The 20,366-nt window shown below is 48.5% G+C and overlaps 1 protein-coding gene across 1 annotated transcript; it reads right to left on the bottom strand.

The window, feature by feature from the left end:
* Positions 1–491: 491 nt before the first annotated feature.
* LIN37 (lin-37 DREAM MuvB core complex component) lies at positions 492–20,329 on the bottom strand. Its single transcript, XM_044282588.1, has 10 exons — positions 20,249–20,329; positions 18,702–18,771; positions 18,458–18,533; positions 18,070–18,120; positions 15,526–15,555; positions 13,272–13,354; positions 5,153–5,304; positions 4,790–4,933; positions 3,836–3,909; positions 492–1,473 (listed from the first exon to the last, which is right to left on the bottom strand). The coding sequence occupies exons 2-10, from the start codon at positions 18,733–18,735 to the stop codon at positions 1,392–1,394; spliced, it is 726 nt and encodes a 241-aa protein (XP_044138523.1). The 5' UTR covers positions 18,736–18,771; positions 20,249–20,329; the 3' UTR covers positions 492–1,391.
* Positions 20,330–20,366: the final 37 nt, after the last annotated feature.

Raw genomic sequence — 20,366 nt, 5'->3', positions numbered from 1 at the left:
TGATAACCCATGCAGAGGGTAGGTCATCAGTATTCTAGTCCCAAAAACGATTATCCAAGGTGCTAGGGGCCCCTACCAATCATGAGAAGGGGGTCCTATTCTCTACCTTCACTGCATGCCATCGGTGAGAAATTTGAATGCAGAGGTGGTCCGGAATTTCTATAAAACTGAAGAACACAGTGGAACGCTGGGATATGCCCCAATGTCTGATAGGTACTGGCACCACCTCATATCCCAGCGATATGCCCCCAATTTATGAGATGGGCCAACCCCTTTACCCACCTCTCCAGCCATATGAGGGCACAGGAGCTCCAGTCTCGTGATGGGGGGGCCCAGCACTGTACACAAGAAGCTGGACCTGCGCTGGCCCCAGTGCTCCCCCTCTTCCCGATGAGGCCTACTTATTGTACCCCGCCATGTAGAACACCATGTGTGAGGCCTCTTCGTGACAGCAGGCGGATTGACACAATGAACAGCGCGCACTCCAGAGCGGTCGTATTCACTACTTTATCATCAATGACACATACAAGGCGGAAATGTGTAAAAGCTGCCAGAGGAATACCCGGCCTTCATAAAATACCATTTCCCAATAAAAAAGAGGAAACGGGCAGGGGGACAGGGACGCATTCGGGTCATAAAATGTTTTAAAAATCCAGGATTATGGGTCAATACCTAAAACTTGTTTCTTACCCCAAAAATAACCGCAACACAATAAAAACGGTGGTGGGAAATAAAAATAAGAAAAAAGACGAAATAAAAAAATTCTAAATCTGCCAACAGCCACTGAGGGGTGTACAGGGTTAAAAATAAAATAAAAATATTGCTGCCGTGTTTGAAAAATAGCGCCACACCTGTCCGCAGGTTGTGTAGCGCACTGCAGCTCAATCCTACCGACTTCCATGAAGCTGATGAAGCTGAGCGGCAACGCCGGGCACAACCCACGGACTGGGGCGGCGCTGGCAGAAAGCAGACATGCCTGTGCAGACGTGTTATTATGCGTGACCACTGGGGGCAGAAAAGCTCGGACCCCCGGTGATCCTGAGAACGGGGGCGTCTCTAAATATCAGCCCTTGAATTTACAGGTTCAGAAGGGGGGGTGAGGTTGTCCGCCAGACTCCTGAATGGCACAATCTGCCCAGTCATGCCGGGTTCTTGATGCTGTTGGAGCAGAGGATGATGGGGATGATGATACAATGCTTTAAAGGTGCAGTGGCTGCTGCTGTGTGATCTAGGCCCATTGCTAAAAACAACCCCCCCCCCCGGATGTGGAGCAGGTACTCCAGATAATCTCATATCCTCGTCCTCCGCTCGCCGGATCCTTATACCAAAAAACCCCAGAACAGGAACCTGAATACAAAATTATCTGAAGATGAAAAGCTGGAGCTGACGCTTCACTGCCGCTCGTACATCTCTTTCAGGACCTTCATGCTCTGGGCGTAGCGCTGCTGGTTCCGATAAGACGCGTCTTTCCACCTGTCGCATACAAATAATGAAGCCTGTCAGGACCTGCCCAGGGTGGGGGTGGGAAACACATTGGCAGACCTACATCACTAATGGGGTCGTCTCGCCTCAGGAAATGTCATGTAGAGAAAGATAATACCAGGCACTTACTAATGTATTGGGATGGTCCATGTTGCCTCCTTTGCTGGCTGGATTCATTTTTCCATCACATTATACACTGCTAGTTTCCATGGTGACGACCACCCTGCCATCCAATCTTAGCGGTGGTCGTGCTTGCACACTAGAGGAAAAAGCTCCGGCCTCTCTGGTGGCCTGGACTGTGGGAAGGCACACGGGCTACTGCTTTTACCTACAGTGTGCAAGCACGACCACCACTATTGAATGGCAGAGTGGTCGTAATGAAGGAAACGAGCCGTGTATAAGGTGATGGAAAAATGAATCCAGCCAGCAAAGGAAGCAACATGGACAATCACAATGCATTAGTAAGTGCCTTGTATTATCTTACTCTACATGATAAATGCTGTTTGCTGAAGGGAGACAAGCCCCAGAATGGCTTAAAGTGGTTGCCCAGGATTAGAAAAACATGGCCGCTTTCTTAAAAAAAAAAAAAAAACACCACCTCTGTCCATGGATTGTGTCTGGCACTGCAGCTCGGCTCCACTGCAGCTTCTACACAGGGGTAATGCTGTTTTTGGAAGAAAGCAGACATGTTTTTTTAATTCTGGACAACCCTTTATAAAAAAATAAAAAAAAAAAAAAAAACAACCATCTTACACTTAACCCTTCCTCCTGTGCCGAACAGCAGTGATGTGACAGGAAACGGCACGTGACCGCTGCAGCCAATCGCTGTCCTCAGCAGTCTACTGCCGTCACGTGCAGTGTCCTGACACGTTGCCGTTCCCTTCACCAACAATCAGGCTTTGGCACAAAAAAAATGTAGGAAGGGCAGCGCCAATATAATTAATAGCAACCTATGGGTGCTGTCCTGCGTGAAAATAAACCGCAGTAACACACGAGCAGGTGCAGGCAGAATAGGACGCACACCAGTACGTAAAAGTATACCATTTTTTTGGATCAATTAAAGGGAACCTGTCACCGGGATTTTGTGTATAGAGCTGAGGACATGGGTTGCTAGATGGCCGCTAGCACATCCGCAATACCCAGTCCCCATAGCTCTGTGTGCTTTTATTGCTTAAAAAAATCTATTTGATACATATGCAAATTAACCTGAGATGAGTTCTGTACGTGAGATGAGTCAGGGACAGGACTCATCTCAGGTTAATTTGCATATGTATCAAATCTGTTTTCTTACACAATAAAAGCACACAGAGCTATGGGGACTGGGTACTGCGGATGTGCTAGCGGCCATCTATCAGCCCATGCCCTCAGCTCTATACACAAAATCCTGGTGACAGGTTCCCTTTAAAACACCACAAAGAACTAGAGGTCCCCAAATAAGTGATAGGAGACCCTCCCCTCATAGCACAAGAGGTGCAACTGATACTGACAAACGATTTGGACCTCTTGTGACCGCTGCAGCCAATCAATATGCTCAGCTGTCTACCGCCGAGGACAGGGAGGTACAGAATACCTGCACAGCAATGTGTCAGGACACTGCACATGGCGGTGGTAGACTGCTGAGGACAGCGACTGGCTGCGGCGGTCACATGTATCCTGGCACGTTACTGAACAGCGCTGGAGACAGAAGAGAGTATACGATGGTTTATAATATTAAACATTTCACAACTTCGACTTTTCAGACAACCCCTTTAAATGATGATGGACACCCAGTGTGTGGTGCCGATTGCACCAAGTGCCCTGTGCCTCTCCCTTTGCCGTCCACATCTCGCACATGCGCTGTGCAGTCATGGGGATGCTCATACGCAGTATGTCACTGGAGAAGATGCTCGTGGGCCGGAGGTTACTGCGCATGCGCTGAGATTTCAGCACCAGAGAAACTGGTGAAAGGCAGCAAAGAGGCTGTCAATCAAAACAAAGGAGTCTGGATCCGGGGCCGCGGCCTAGTTTGCATTGTAAATAAACCTCTCTCCGTTAGGGCTCATTCAGACTGCTTTAATTCTGGGTCCGCATCCATTCCGCAAAAATTGCAGACAGCACACACCCTGTGCTGTCCGCATCAGTAGTTCCATTCCGCGACCCCGCTAAAATATCATTGCAATTTCGGACAAGAATAGGCATGCACTATAAATAGATGGCCATGTGCGTTCCACAAAATGCGGAACGCACGCGGCCTGTATCCGTGTTTTGCAGATCGGCAATTTGCAGACCACAAAACACCTACCTGTCGTCTGAATGGGCCCATATTAGACCTCGCTCCACATCAAGAAGCAGAACCCCCCCCCCCCGTCCTTACCTCTGCCGGATCTTTTTCCAGCGGTTCATATTCTGGTAGATGAGCGTTGACATGCTGGGGGTCATCTCTGCAGGCTGAGAAATGAAGTGAGATATTAAAAAACATGTAAATGTCTGATTGCCTGCAACCACCACTAGGGGGCGTTCACTGAAGAGGTCCTTCAATTTGTAAGCAGCGACAGCTCCCTCTAGTGGTGACGGCAGACGGTCAGGATTTAAATTGTCCTACATTCAGAAATAACACGACAGAAGTTTTGATCGGTGGGGGGCTGGAATCTGGGAGGACAGAAGATCTAAGCTGAGCTCTGCTCCCCGCAGAGCCGTACACCGCTAATCCCGCCTCTCCAAGGAGCCCGTCCGGGAGTGCTGACATCCTGTCCACGGCTGCTGCAAGCAATCACTAGAGTCATGTCTGCGCAAGTGGCACATGAATGCAGAGGCCCAGCGGTCACATGCCATTTGTACTGGTCACCACTGAGGCCACCGATTGGCTGCCGCAGTTCATCATCACTTCCAGACCGGCAGGGACAGGTGCCACAGCGCCGGAAGGGTGGGACTTTTAAAAAGTGAGTAATAAATTCTTCTTTCCTGCCGGACGTTAAGAGTTTCCAGGATTACAAAAAAAAAAAAAAGGCTGCTTTCCTCCAAGAACAGCACCACCCCTGTCCACAGGCTGCGTGCGGCATTGCATCGCAGCTCCTTTTACTTCAGTGGAGTTAAGCTGCAATACCAGACACAACCCAATGAGCAGGCACAGCACTGGTTTTCTAATCCTGGTTAACCATTTACATTTTTATTTTGGTCGGAAAACCCCTTTAAATTTATTTATTTTTTTAGTCAATGGCGGAATTGCTTAATGGAGATTACATTTCCTGCTGCTGTTCTCCTTGGGGCCATCCATAGGCTCTGCTGGGAACAAATGATGTGCATGAAAAGCCTTCACAGCAGCGCTCACCGTGTTGATATTGAGGGGCTCCTCTTCTCGGGGAAGGGGTGAAGGGATCCTCAGGTTGACCGGTTGTCCTGCTTCTGTTACTGGGCAGGTGGATGGCGGAGGCAGGTGATAGATATTCTGAGAACTGCCATTCACTATGTCACCCTGAAGATAGAAGAAGGATACAAACCAATGTAAACCAGAGGTCTCCCACCTGTGCCTCTCCAGCAAAACTACAACTCCCAGCATTCACCGTCAACCACACGGCTGTCAGGGCATGCTAGGGATTGCAGTTTTGCAGGTTGGAGACCACTGCAGTAAATAAATGAGAGCCCCCAACAGCCTGGACTGTGTCAAGGGGAAAAAAAAAAAAAGTTACTCTACCTCTCCGGATGGCGGGGGTGTCGGAGGGGGCTCGGGGGGTTTGGTTCCTGGAGAATTACGGAGCCAGGCTCGGCAGACGGGGTACAGGGCCGTCTCTTCTGAAAACTGCGCCAAGTCCACACTCCGATCAAAGAGGCGGATGACAAAAGTGTCTGAACAACAGAAGACGGTTTTATTATGATTAAATCAGCCAAGCTTTATTAACCCCTTAAAGACCGGGCACCACATTTTTTATATGTAAAATTAGGAAAGGGGGTGCTATGATTTATTTTTTACACAATAACTTTTAGCCGCCTTCGCAAGCTAGAACCTGCTTTTCCCACAGACCACAATAGAATACTACTGCAGTCTATGGGATTCTGACACTCTGCCTCCTGAGCTGTGCCTTGTGCACGGCTTTACAGGCAGTTATCCGTGACAGCCATGGGAACCTTTCGAAGGCCCAGAACTGTCACAGTAAGGCCTCTTTCACACGGGCGTTGCGTGTGAGGGCCGAATAGGATGCGGGTGCGTCGCGGGAAAATGCACGATAATACAGAATGCATAGTACAAGGTCCATTGAGGGGTTAAAAATAATAAACAAATTTAACTCACCCCATCCACTTGGTCTCCTCTTCTCTTCTTTCTTCAGGACCTGGGTAAATGACCTTTGATGACGTCACTGCGCTCATCACATGCTCCATCACCATGGTGATGGACCATGTGATGAGCGCAGTGACGTCATCAAAGGTCCTTTACCCAGGTCCTGAAGAAAGAAGAGAAGAGACCAAGTGGATTAAAGGGGTTATCCCATCTTAGACAATGGGGGCATATCGCAAGGATATGCCCCCATTGTCTGATAGGTGCGGGTCTCACCTCTGGGACCCGCACCTACAACGAGAACGGAGCCGGGGAGAGTTGTGGCTGGAGGACCCCGGGTTTCCCAGGGTCCGACCACCACCAGGCACAGCTCCCCGCCTCTCCCATTGAAGTGAATGGGAGCGCACCGCACATGCGCGGCCAACGCTCCTAGTCATTTCTATGGGGCCGACGGAAATAGCCGAGCCAGTGCTTGGCTATTTTCGGCGGCTCCATAGACATGAACGGAGGGCGGCTGCGCATGCGCAGTGCGTCCTCCTCCACTTTCTCTGCTCCGTTCTCCTTGTAGGTGCGGGTCCCAGCGGTGGGACCCGCACCTATCAGACAATGGGGGCATATCCTTGCGATATGCCCCCATTGTCTAAGATGGGATAACCCCTTTAAGGTGAGTTAAATTTGTTTATTATTTTTTAACCCCTCCAGCGCTATTTTACTATGCATTCTGTATTAAGAATGCTATTATTTTCCCTTAGAACCATGTTATAAGGGAAAATAATAAAGATCGGGTCCCCATCCCGATCGTCTCCTTAGCAACCATGCGTGAAAAATTGCACCACATCCGCATTTTCTTGCGATTTTCACGCAGCCCCATTCACTTCTATGGGGCCTGCGTTGCGTGAAAAACGCACAAATGCGTGAAAATCACACCTCACGCATTGCGCCCGCGCGGAAAACTCACCCGTGTGAAAGAGGCCCAACTGTTCGCAGCCCTTCAATTTCACTGTGGGGATTCAATAGGAAAGCAGAGGAAGCCCTCTTCTTTTGCCCAACCCCACAGGTGCCGCAATCGCTATTGACTGTGGCATCAGAGGGGTTAAATGAAGGTGTTAGAAGTAAATGGGGATGCCATAGTTGTAATTCCACCTGCTCGCCGCTGCGCAGCAATACTGGTAAAATGCTGATTAATCCACAACAGATCGGCTAGTAACCTACATAATCCTGTTACTACAACGAATACCAACAAAAAGAAAAAAACAAGACCATGGTAACTTGTCCTCAAACCCCTCCACGTATCAAGGAACCAGCAAATAAACGTATAACGGTCTCCCAGGACTCTCCGACGTATAGTCCAGACCAACATTATATAAGACATGAACAACCCGTCACAAAAGGACATGTTCTCCACCCTACAAAGTAATATCTGAAACAATATTGGATAAATTATGCAAAACGTCCGGACAGATAATGGAAATCTCCCGCACCTCCCATAATGGAAGAACTCACAGCAGCACATAGCGACATACGATAACGCAAACAATGAAATTAAATGGCTAAGGGTACTATCACACTAGCGGCAGGACAGATCTGACAGGCTGTTCACCCTGTCGGATCCGTCCTGCCGCTATTTCGCAGTGCTGCCGCTCCGTCCCAATTGACTATAATGGGGACGAGGGCGGAGCTCCGGCGCAGCACGGTGAGAGGCCGCCGGACTAAAAAGTCGGACATGCAGTACTTTTAGTCCGGCGGCGTTTCGCCGTGCACTGCCGTGCTGCGCCGGAGCTCCGCCCCCGTCCCCATTATAGTCAATGGGGAGGGAGCGGCGGTCTGGCGGCACAGTGAAATAGCGGCAGGACGGATCTGACAAGGTAAACAGCCTGTCGGATCTGTCCTGCCGCTAGTGTAAAAGTAGCCTGTAAGAAAATAAAAAATAAAATGTAGATCTCGAAGATAGATCTCGCTGAAATAATTTAACAATAAGAGGAATCCCCAAAGAAGTTGACCCCCCCCCCCCAACCTACAAAAATATATACAACTCCCCAAATCACTTCTTCCCACGCCCGACATCTCTACCTGTAACGGATGGTCACATCGGACGCCTGAATGTAAATCTGCACCGAGACGTACTCACCAGAACGCATTCCTACCACGTCACAGACCAACTTCTCCGAGAAGCCAGAAAGAGAAAAGTCCGAACCCGACCGAAATATCCAAAATCTTCCCGGATCGGACAGCCCCAACTTTACAGGCCAGGAAAAACGGCGTACTCCGGGCTGATGAAATCAGACACTAATGGGGCCTTCCCAACCAAAAAGATCAAAAATAAAAACCACACCACATATATATATAATCCAAAACCAAGAAGAGGGAGAAGAATTATTACAAAAATGGAATTTAACAGATATCCAAACAAATACTAACCCAAAAGAAAACCGCACAAGAATAGAAGACCGCATTACGGACAAGGATAGGACTTTTCTATTAGGGGCCAGCTATTCCATTCCGCAAAATATGGAATGCACACGGACGTCATCTGTATTTTTCACGGATCCAATTTTTGCGGAAAGCAAAATACATACGGTCGTGTGCATGAGGCCTTATACAGGCACAGACTATAACGGTGTCATCTTTTATTTATACTTCTGTTTATATTCCTGTTATTTATGGTCCTTATTTTTGTGTTTCAGGATAAGTAATCCCCCAAGTCGGACCTGCCGATACTCAGCATCCTTTACTGTGCAGATGAAGTAAATGCACACCATCACACTCACTGATTAAAGGGCATGTCCCACAAAAAAAAAATTCTACAGTTTTAAAACCAGCGCCTGCCTCTGACTACTTTTGTAATTACATGTTGTTAGAAATTTAGCATAGCCACTGAGTTATTTAATAAACTGTATCTGTACAGCGCCACCTGCTGTTTGTGTTTTTCTTATTTCTTTGTCCTGCTCACTGAGGCCGCACATGCTCAGTTTTATCCTCCAACTTCCTCCTGAGCTGTGATGGGGAGAGCATGGACACGCCCCCTGAGCTGTGATGGGGAGAGCATGGACACGCCCCCTGAGCTGTGATGGGGAGAGCATGGACACGCCCCCTGAGCTGTGATGGGGAGAGCATGGACACGCCCCCTGAGCTGTGATGGGGAGAGCATGGACACGCCCCCTGAGCTGTGATGGGGAGAGCATGGACACGCCCCCTGAGCTGTGATGGGGAGAGCATGGACACGCCCCCTGAGCTGTGATGGGGAGAGCATGGACACGCCACGCCCCCTGAGCTGTGATGGGGAGAGCATGGACACGCCCCCTGAGCTGTGATGGGGAGAGCATGGACACACCCCCTGAGCTGTGATAGGGAGAGCATGGACACACCCCCTGAGCTGTGATAGGGAGAGCATGGACACACCCCCTGAGCTGTGATAGGGAGAGCATGGACACACCCCCTGAGCTGGAGCAGTAAGGACACTCCCTCAAGCTGCCAGTCGGATATAAATCTAGCAGAGCAATGAATGGGGAGATCTCTGGATCCATGTGAGGTACAGGGCTGGTTCTAGCTTTGTTAGAGAGAGGTTGCCATGTGCTATAGGATTACATTAATCATGAAAACCCCTTTAAATTTACATTATACTTTGACAATATAACATTACCTCTTCTTATTAAATAGAACTATTAAAATTTCATCCAATGCCAAAGGCCTTCACCTCCCTGCTAAACGCTTTGTATTATGGAACGAGGCGATATCTTTAAAGGGAACCTGTCACCAGGATTTTGTGTATAGAGCTGAGGACATGGGTTGCTAGATGGCCGCTAGCCCATCCACAATACCCAGTCCCCATAGCTCTGTGTGCTTTTATTGTGTAAAAAAACCGATTTGATCCATATGCAAATTAACCTGAGATGAGTCCTGTCCCTGACTCATCTCACGCACAGGACTCATCTCAGGTTAATTTGCATATGGATCAAATCGTTTTTTCCACAATGAAAGCACACAGAGCTATGGGGACTGGTTATTGCGGATGTGCTAGCGGCCATCTAGCAACCCATGTCCTCAGCTCTATACACAAAATCCCGGTGACAGGTTCCCTTTAAAACACGAAATTCTTTTCACACAGGAAACGCCCATTTCATAAACACATAGTGGTGACAGACGCGCCGATTTCGCTAGTGTCTCCTTCATCAGCTAACCACACGACCGTATAACTTTAGCCGCGCCCAATCCGCATTTTACTGAATAGATGCGGATCCATTCATACCTATAAATGAAAAAAAAATGTGCGGATAACATTCAGTATGCAGGCCACACTCGTATTTCCGCATCTCTCGTCCGCAAAAATATGAAGCTTGTACTACTATTGTCCGCACAGATCGGTCCGTTCAAGTCAATGGCGGAAGACATACGGAAACCATTCCCTAGGTCATCCGTTTTTTGTTGCGGATCCGTTTCCATGTAATTGAAGTCCCTGCCCCCTGAGCTTGGTTTAAAATATTCTGATATTACTATTGCAAAATGCAGACACACGGAACGGAAAGGATGCGGAAACAAATTACGGACACGCGGTTCTGTTATTTGCGGACCGCAAAACGTAAAAGGATTACACACGGTCGTGTGACTGTACCCTAAGGGGCACATTTATTAAGATCGGCGTTTTGGACACCGGTTTTAATAAAGCCCTGCACTGGTGGCGGATCCGCCGGAGTTATGTACAGGCGCCACCCTCTACATAACTTTGGCGCATCCAACGCCATTTCTTAATGTAAGACCGCTTCCTTGCCGTCTTACATGTAGACCATTTTCTATGTCCGGTTGCGGCTTGAGACACTGCAAAGATGTAAAACAGAGGGGGGGAGGGGGGTTCTTCCGAATCCATGGGTGTATTTCTTAGCCGCCCAACTTCAACATATGAGGGACTGGGAAAGGGAGGAGGGAGATACCCAAAGTAGGTTACTGACAGGATTCTCGGCGGTACCAAACTTAAACGAAGCCTTAGAGGCAGATAAGTTGAACATGTCAGGTCTGAGGGACCTACAGGGCATCACGCAGTATACCTCAATATGGGGCACTCCATGGTTGCCACATCTGGGCAATCTGGGACAATAAAGGCATTTGTCTTATCTGGGCTCCCTACAGGGTACGGGGGGGCGTCATAAGGGCATTATCAGAGTTCACCAACTCCTTGATCATAATGTTCTCAAAACCTATGGGCAACTTCAGGCGGAAACTGGTTTACTGTCCTCGGACTTTTATAGATATTTACAGCTGCGCCATGCCTTCCGGGCTGGCCATGATGACGGTATGTTGAGTACAGTATACAAAAACAAAATCATTGCCCTGGTAGACCGGAGGAATTCCTCGTTTGGGGTTGTCTCTGCTCTTTCAGGCTATATTGGACCCATTTCTGCAAGAATACCCAGTGATTAGTAGGACAAAATGGGAAGTAGAGGTGGGGCCGTTAGAGGAAAACCAGTGGCAGGAGATATCGGAGAGGACTCCACGGCTCTCACTCAGTCACAATTGTACCCGATTCATCGGGTTTACAGAACCCCTCAGTTTCTGTTTAATATAGGACTCTGTTGGGATTCCAAATGTCCGCGATGTGGGGAGGTGGATGCGGGTATGTAACACATGGTGTGGTCATGCTCGGCCCCGGAGGGCTTTTGGCGCGCTGTGCTGCATCTCATTAACTCTCTATACGAACTTACATTGGATGTGACCCCATTTGTTTGTGTATTGGGATATGTGGAGGACCTGCCAATCACTGAACCCAGAAAGGTAGCGGTGGCCAGAATGTTATATGTGGCTCGCAAGCCGATTGCCCAGCATTGGCTAGACGAGTGCAGTCCTAGTAGAACCGAATATATAGCTAAGATCAATTTGGAAAGAGGGGTTTATAGAAAGACAAAATTTGAGAAATGATGGACTCCTTGGAGTGACGCCCCAGGGAACTCCAGAGATAGCGTCTGGGACTGGTGTGAGGGGCACTAATGCCGGATGTGTGTAGCTGGATCCGTGATTGGCGGTCTCTTGCAGGATTTAGGGAATGTCTCTCCACTATTTAATAGGGGAAGTTGTGTCTGATGACAAAATGTAATTTTACCCACAAGATCAAAGATTCAACGCAGTATTGTTGAGAGTGCTGTAGGAAAGGAGCGGGTATTTATCACAAAGACAAGATGGTGGGGTCGGGGGGTGAGGAATGTGGGGGGAGGGTATGGGGGTGTTGGGGTTTTGCGTTTGTAAAATTTCAAATATGTTAATAAAAATTACTTAATAAAAATAAAAAAATTTAGATAGATGGCAGGGGTTACCCCTTTCTTTAATGGGGCGGTGCTGCCTGGTGAAAATGATGGGGGTTGCAAAACGGTTATACCCCATGCAAACAATCCCACTCTTGTTACGTCATGCAGATGTTACACTCTTGGAGAGTAGGTTTATCCAGTTTATATGGCAGGGCAAAAAATCAAGGATTGCTTTGAATAAACTAAAGGTGAAGAAGGATTTAGGTGGCATCAATTCCCCAGACATTAGGGGCTATAGTGTGGCTTGTAACGGCAGGTACATATTGGATTGGGTGAACCAGACATCTTTTTATTCCAATCTCAAACAGCTAGCGAAGCCTTGGAATTTGGCGGCACTGTTACATACCAGTGTCTCTAAACTGCCAGGGCCAATAGTCCCTGGTGCTGAGGGACACCATTATTGTATGGAAATTAATACGAAAGATGTACGGTTTGCCCTACCAAATGTCTAAACATCTACCAATAGTGGCTAACCCTAATTTTGAACTGGGTAGGGGTGGCAAACTCATGACCACTTGGACACGGGCGGAGATTAGGGGGGGGGGGTGGTGTTACTTTGTTATTATAATATGCATTATAATGTGGCAAAAATGTTTAATCATATTACTGTTTGACACTTGATGTCTATGATCAATGTCATATGTCTGATGATGATATGATTGTTATTATCTTTGATTGGGAGAAAATCTATAAAAAACTATATTGGAAAAAAAATAAAAATAAAATAAAAAAAGACAAATTTCTATGCCTAAAACAGGCGTAAAAAATGGTGAGTGAGACGGGCCCGCCGGACCCTCCTCTTTTCCACCCACTTTTTTTAGACCTAGCATGAGTGAAGTCGCAGATTGTGGAGCAAATGACCTTTGTGCCGCAATCTGCACCCGAAATACGCCTAATTTAGTCGTATTTCTGTTTAATAAATGACCCCCTAAGTGGCTGCCACAAACCCGCAGTCTAAACCTGGAAGAGTCCTGGCGGTCTGAGAAGAGTCCTGGTTATTCATGAGCTCCTGCTGAGGATTGGCGGTTCTGTCCTCACAACCAGGACTCCTCTCCGGCAGCCGTGACTCTTTCCCAGGCCTCTGCTACAAGGATTATGATGCGGCAACCGCTTACGTTTAGCGCACGAAGGACGCCCCGCTGAAATGAGTGCGTCTGTCACTACTGGATGCCGCCCTCAAGTGAACGAACAAACAGTGTTTCAACCTATAGCAATGTGATAACGTGACGTCATGTGTGCGCGCCACTTACTGGTTTTGGGGAGCGCCGCTTCTGAGACTCCGTCCTCCTCCTTTCTTTTCTTCCGGCGATTGTGAGAGGGGCGCACAGACTGCCTGATAAAGAAAAAAAAAAAAGTTAATGAATTGAACCCATAAAAGTACTGGCGGCTGACGGAAACATCACACAGAGAGTGGGGCGTCACTAGGGAGGGCGGCCTCTTATCTCGGCCATCATCTCCGTATCAAGGGCATGTCAAAATACTACGCTCTATACAGACATTTATTCAACATCTCAAGGCGCACAATCGTATCCATTGTGTGGTCAGCAAATTGCGGATCTGCAAAATACGGATGTGGCTAGGGCTGCAACGAGTACTCGACTAATTCGACCCCAAAAAATATTTTAAAAAATTGATTGCGTTTCCTGGAAAAATAACGGAACCATGTGTCCGCATTTTGCGGACAAATGACTTCCGTTTGTGTTCCGTATGTCTTCAGATTTTTACGGTTCGCAAAAAATGGAAGGGAAAAAAAAGATAGAGGAAAAAAATAAAAATAAATAAAGGCCTTCAAAAATATGGAAACGGATCCGCAAAAAAACGGATGACATACAGAAACCATTCCGTATGTCATCCGCAATTTGCGGATCCATTGACTTGAATGGGGCTGCGGACCGATCTGTGCGGACAATAGTAGGACAAGCTTCATATTTTTGCGGACTAGAAATGCGGAAACAGGGATGCGGACAACATACTGAACGTTGTCCGCACATTTTATTCACCCATAGATATGAATGGAACCGCATCTATTCCGCAAAATGCGGAAAGGATGCGGATAAAATAATACGGTCGTGTGAATGTACCCTAAGCAGCACTGAACGACGCTCAACACCGCCGCCTCTATTAGACCCTGTGTCCATGTGACTACCGGGTGCCCATCCCCCACAGTGGCAGAGCTGCTGCTGGGTCTTAGCAGACCCAGATCAGCTCTGCCAGTGACTGATGTCACCACAAGGGTTGTCTCACCCTGGGAGCTCTGATGAATGTCCTACTTACAGTGGAAAACTACGCCATAGTGTACGTCCCAACAGATCTGTTACGACCTCATGGTGGACATGGTATAAATATATATATTTAGAAGGAAAAAAAACTGGCCAACCCAAAAACAAACTCTGGTCGGAGCTGCTCAGATGTTCACTGAAGACTAGAGATTCATTTAAAAAAATCCTAATAAAACAAAAATGTTGCGCATTATAAAAAAAAACAAAGGACACTAGGGGGAGCTTTCTGGAGACTGCTTTATTATTAAGATCCATGTAAACTGTAAAATCGGCATACAGTGAGCTCCCTCTAGTGGTGTCTAGAAGGAGTACACTAAGTCTACGGCAATGTTGGGAAGCATGGTATTGCAGGCTCTGTATCAGAAAAACACAAGGGCTGACTCCAATAAAGATAGATTTAGAAGATTAACCCTTTCAGCACTCTGCGATTTTGCATTTTCAGTTTCTTCAGACAGACCGGGGCTTTTATGTTGAAGCAACAGCTTCCCCGATCTCCGCACGGGGAAGCAGTTGAAGCCCCAGGAAAGCAGTGCTCCCGGGGAAAGCCACTTCAGATGCCGTGGTCACAATTGATAATGTCGATCGCAGACATTTCTTCATGTCTGCGATCGGCATTATCACCCATGTCTGTTGTTTAAAACAGCATAAACTCGTCAGTGGGCGCCATTTTTAAAGACACCGCCATCATGCAGGTACCGAAAGTGTTAAAGGGGTTGTCCCATTACCTGAAAACAGGTGCTGTGTCCCTCATTTGAAGAGAGCGTCAGACACCCATGCCTGTCCGTCACTCCATCCAGCTCTATGGGACTGACGGAGACAGCCGAGTACAGGCGTTCAGATATCTCTGGTAGCCTCACAGAGTTACAGTGGCAGTGAGAACACAGACCCCGTTCTCGTCATCAGCTAGGGTCCCATCGGATGCCCCCCCCCCCACCGATCAGACACCTAACCCCTATCCTGTGCATAACTTCTTGCAATCAGATATGTACATGAAGCCAGCGGGCGGGCGTTCATCTGAAAAGGACACAGAGGAGAAGCTACGTCCGTCCGCTGCTCTTAGCCAATCAGCAATGCTGAGAACACGCCCGGTGATGCTGATTGGCTGACAGACAGACCTGTCCTCATCATGCCCACACTCAGCTATCCTTTCCAGCTGAACACCAGCCACAGTTACACCACCCAAACCCATTATAGTCACTGTGAAAAAAATAAATAAATAAGTTACCGCTTTCCGGCAGCAGATGGAGAAGAGTCTCTGGAAGGAAAAAAAGAGGAACTTGATGAGGACACAAATAAATAAAGTACAAATCTAGGACTATTCTGGGCTGAGGGGGAAGCGCCTCGTGCTGATGTCTGGCGGACTCTCTCTGTGTACGCCTTGTATTTTCACGCCGTGTGGCTGGAGAAAGCAGAAGCGTCCCCTCGGTGTGAATGATCCCTCTTAAAGGGGCTTTCCACTAGTCTATCAATGAGGCTCAAGTTCTGCAGCTTCCCACAGTAGACACGACAGAGAGAACATACCGGTGGCGGTGCGCCAGAAAACTGGAACACGGAAGCGGTCAATTTTGTCGGTGAGGCTTATCAGAAGGGGCGTGGCCTCTGAAAACATTTACTATAATTTACCGGAGTCAATTATACTTCAGATCCATGCCAGCCCATAGCGGGGGTAGTTATGCATTACCTGCACGCAGGACTACCAGAGGGTGCGCCAGCGTTACTCCACAGCACTGAGACTGGCAAAAGGAAATGCCATTTGTATTAAATTAACCCCCCCCCCCTCCCAATCTGGAGGGGGATATTAGTTATAACTGTCTTAAAGGGGTTTTCCGGCTTTTTTTTTTTTACACTCATGACCAGTGGCGGATTACAATAGGGACGTTCAGGTCGGCAAGCCCGGGGGGGGCCCAGCACCGACCCGAACACCCACATACTGCGGCGAGGCACGGGAGCGCACAGTTCGCTGCCCCGCCGCAGATCACCCCCATAGGCTTCAGGCCTAGTAGGCCTGAGGCCTATGCGGTAGTGAAATCCCGGCGCAGGCGTGCGTGAGGACGTCATCGCGCAGCACAGTGAAGTATGAGCGCCTGGACATAGGTGAGCATTTAGCTTTTATTTTATGTGTCAACTTTGGGGGGGACACACAGGAGGACATGTGAAGAGACAGTACATCGGGGGGAAATTGCAGTATGGGGGCAAATTATTATGGGAGGGATTACTATGTGGGGGAAAAATATGGTGGGATTACTGTGTGGGGGCAAACTACTATATGGGGGCAGCGTGGGGGGGGGGGCGTAGTTATTGGGTAGGCACTGTAGGGGCAATTCTATTATATCTCTGGGACACTATACAGGGATTATTACCTGGAGCACAATAGAGGGTGGTATTATTACTGGGGGTCTCTAGGGGACATTATAGCTGCTGTAGACACTATAGGGACATTTGGGGTCATTTATCAAACTGGTGTAATGTAGCTCTTTTGGAAATCCAGTATTATGTCTACTGGGGTCACTATTTTTTCAGCAGTATAGTTCCTGGGGCATTGGGGGGCACAACAGGCACAGTATTGGGGGTGGCAGCAGGATGACACTGTGGGGACACCAGGATGAGGAGGTTGATGGAAACGCAGAGAAATCTAACGTGTCTGTGTCACAAACTGTAGAGACGAGATGCGGCTGAAAGAATTAGTCATGGCGGTCTGGGTCTAACGGAGAAGAGGAAAGAGAAGGTCTACATGACAGGAGATGTCCTGGATGTACCAGGTATGTGGTGCTGTGTTCTCCTCCAAGTCTTTTTTATCATAATTATATGCATTTTGAATTTGTCGACCACGTTTTTCAGTTTAGGAGCCAATTTGGGGTATTTTTCGGGAGAATTTGTTTGGCCTACGAAGCTTCAGCGGCGCATGCGCGGTCGTTATCTGCGCTTGTTCTGATATAGTCACAGACGAGATGTCTGGTCCTGTCAATCAAGTCTCTCGCCGCTCCAGAAGGCCGATTTTGGAACAAATTCGATTTGTTCTAATCGATTCGCCCACCTCTAATCTTGCGGCGCTGAGCTGGGACCAGGAAGTAGGCGGCAGCAGCAGCGGGACCTGGTAAGGGTCGCAGCGGGAAGCAGTAATCCCCCAACCGCAGCAGATGGGGCGGGGCATGTGGGCGGCCGCTCCAATCATGCCAATCTCCGGAATTCCTATACAAATGAATGGCGTGTGACCGGCCGATCCGTTCATTTCAGGGGGTACGGGGCCCCCGTTATCATGACCGGTGGGGGCCTCAGTGGTAGGACCCCCACCCATCCAATAGGTATCCCCTATCCTGTGCATAGGATGACTTCTAACAACAATATTATATCAATATTTTGTGCCAAAATAAAAACGCCCGCCATTAAAAAATAACAAAAAAACTGGCGCACTCCTCTTAGTCCCGCCCCCATTTCTTCTATCAATTAATGAGCCACAATTACGTTTTTCTTGGTAAATCTCTCCCTCTGCGTTTCGGTTCCCCACCAAGATCTCTGCTTGCTGCAGGAGAATGAGAAAACTCCTGATTCACTGGCTGATAACCTGCTCTACCGCTTCTCACAGCTGAAGGTTTGCTACAATGATAACCAGTCTACATGTCCCTGACTCCAGGCTATCTGCACTGATACACTGTAGCAAACTATCAGGGCATGAAAGGGCTCTGTGTTCAGCTCCCAGAGGATTTCCTACAGTCCTGCCCTGTAGCACAGCTGAGGGTTTGCTGCAGCGTGTCCAGTGCTTCTTCCTTACTTGCTATGGGCGTCTGTCGCTGCTTTTCCGCTTTCATCTTCCATCTGCTCCCTGGAAATAAAAGATAAAATAAAAATAAAAACCGTCACATGAGGCACCGGATGAGGAGCGGAAACATAGCTCATACAAACATGGACGTGTTCGTCCGGAAACAGCGCCCCCACCTGTCCACAGGCTGAGTCTGGTACTGCGGCTCAGCTCGAATGAAGGAAATAAGGATGAAATGCAAGCGGTGGACATTGGTGGCGCTGGTTTTGTGGTCCCCGCACTCCCAGATCAGATCTGTGGGATACGTCTGCCGAGGACACACTCCCCATTAAATACCACTAACCCAATGGAATCTTTGTGCTGTGATCGCCCCTGGATGTGATGTAAGGAGACCCCTCACCTGTCCGCCTCGCTCCGGTCCAACAGCCCCTTTAAGACGGCATCCAGACGACTGCGCGCGCTCGCCGCCTCCAGATCTGGCAGGAGAAGATTACGGATTACTGTCGCACAGCTGTATGACTCGTTACAGTGTATCATCGTACACCGGGTCATCAGCGAGCGCCAGACCTTGTAATAATCAGCGGGACCAAAAGCATGGAAGCAAAGTAAAACCTGACAGGAGTGAACAGAGCCCGAGGCCTCACCTGTCTTCTCCACCTTCACCTTGGCAAGTGACATGGCCGCCGGCAGCGCTCGTCCTGGCAGAGTAATAACCTGTAACGGAGACAAAGGGGGAGTGACCTCAGCGACGCACAGTATAATGTACAGCAGTGACATCACCAAGGGATATGTATGAGAGTGACATCACCGCTCCGCGTTATACTGTCCTATAGCGACATCACCGCTCCGCGTTATACTGTCCTATAGCGACATCACCACTCCGCGTTATACTGTACTATAGTGACATCACCGCTCCGCGTTATACTGTACTATAGTGACATCACCGCTCCGCGTTATACTGTCCTATAGCGACATCACCGCTCCGCGTTATACTGTCCTATAGCGACATCACCGCTCCGCGTTATACTGTCCTATAGCGACATCACCGCTCCGCGTTATACTGTCCTATAGCGACATCACCGCTCCGCGTTATACTGTCCTATAGCGACATCACCGCTCCGCGTTATACTGTCCTATAGTGACATCACCGCTCCGCGTTATACTGTCCTATAGTGACATCACCGCTCCGCGTTATACTGTCCTATAGCGACATCACCGCTCCGCGTTATACTGTCCTATAGTGACATCACCGCTCCATGTTATACTGTCCTATAGCGACATCACCGCTCCGCGTTATACTGTCCTATAGCGACATCACCGCTCCGTGTTATACTGTACTATAGTGACATCACCGCTCCATGTTATACTGTACTATAGTGACATCACCGCTCCGTGTTATACTGTACTATAGTGACATCACCGCTCCATGTTATACTGTACTATAGTGACATCACCGCTCCGCGTTATACTGTACTATAGTGACACCACCGCTCCGCGTTATACTGTACTATAGTGACATCACCGCTCCGTGTTATACTGTACTATAGTGACACCACCGCTCCGCGTTATACTGTACTATAGTGACATCACCGCTCCCCGTTATACTGTCCTATAGTGACACCACTGCTCCGCGTTATACTGTACTATAGTGACATCACCGCTCCCCGTTATACTGTCCTATAGTGACACCACTGCTCCGCGTTATACTGTACTATAGTGACATCACCGCTCCCCGTTATACTGTCCTATAGTGACACCACCGCTCTGCGTTATACTGTACTATAGTGACATCACCGCTCTGCGTTATACTGTACTAGCAGCAACGTCACCAACTGTGATGTCATCAGTCTCAGTGACATCACGTCCATCACAATGATGTCACTGCTGCAAAATCTACTCGGAGGATGATGTCACTGCCAACAAATAACATCACCAGTGTAAAAAATAGAAGTTGCATTTGACAACAGTGACGTCATATTTTCATATTATAGACTATGTTCAACAGAAGTGACGTCACCACCTATCCAATGAGTGCCTAAGTGACCGGTAAATACCGGAGCTCGCGTCTGTTTACACGCCGGAGAGCTGTGCCCGCTCAGCGGGTGCCGGTGCTATTACTGCACCCAGTCGTACAGTACATACTCCAGCTCTTACACTTCCAGCCCCGCCTCTCACTCCTCCCCGTACTCACCCGGTCTCCGTTACCGGTTCAATTCACCTTAAAACCCGCTCCTCTACTAGCTCCGCCTCCCGCCTATACATTGGCTAACCGCTCCTGCCAGACGTCACCCCATTGGTTCTCTGACCTG

This window comes from Bufo gargarizans, chromosome 2 (genome assembly GCF_014858855.1).
Source record: "Bufo gargarizans isolate SCDJY-AF-19 chromosome 2, ASM1485885v1, whole genome shotgun sequence".
Classification (NCBI taxonomy): Eukaryota; Metazoa; Chordata; class Amphibia; order Anura; family Bufonidae; genus Bufo; species Bufo gargarizans.
Note: the sequence above shows the minus strand (reverse complement) of the source record. Positions and strands in the feature narration are given on the sequence as shown.

Coding starts and splice junctions, on each gene's coding strand:
- LIN37 (XM_044282588.1), bottom strand. CDS start 18,735: ATGTCACTTGCCAAGGTGAAGGTGGAGAAGACAG. Junction 3,910..4,789: donor AGCCCCTCAATATCAACACG/GTGAGCGCTGCT, acceptor TTCATTTCTCAG/CCTGCAGAGATGACCCCCAG. Junction 1,474..3,835: donor TGGAAAAAGATCCGGCAGAG/GTAAGGACGGGG, acceptor TGTATGCGACAG/GTGGAAAGACGCGTCTTATC.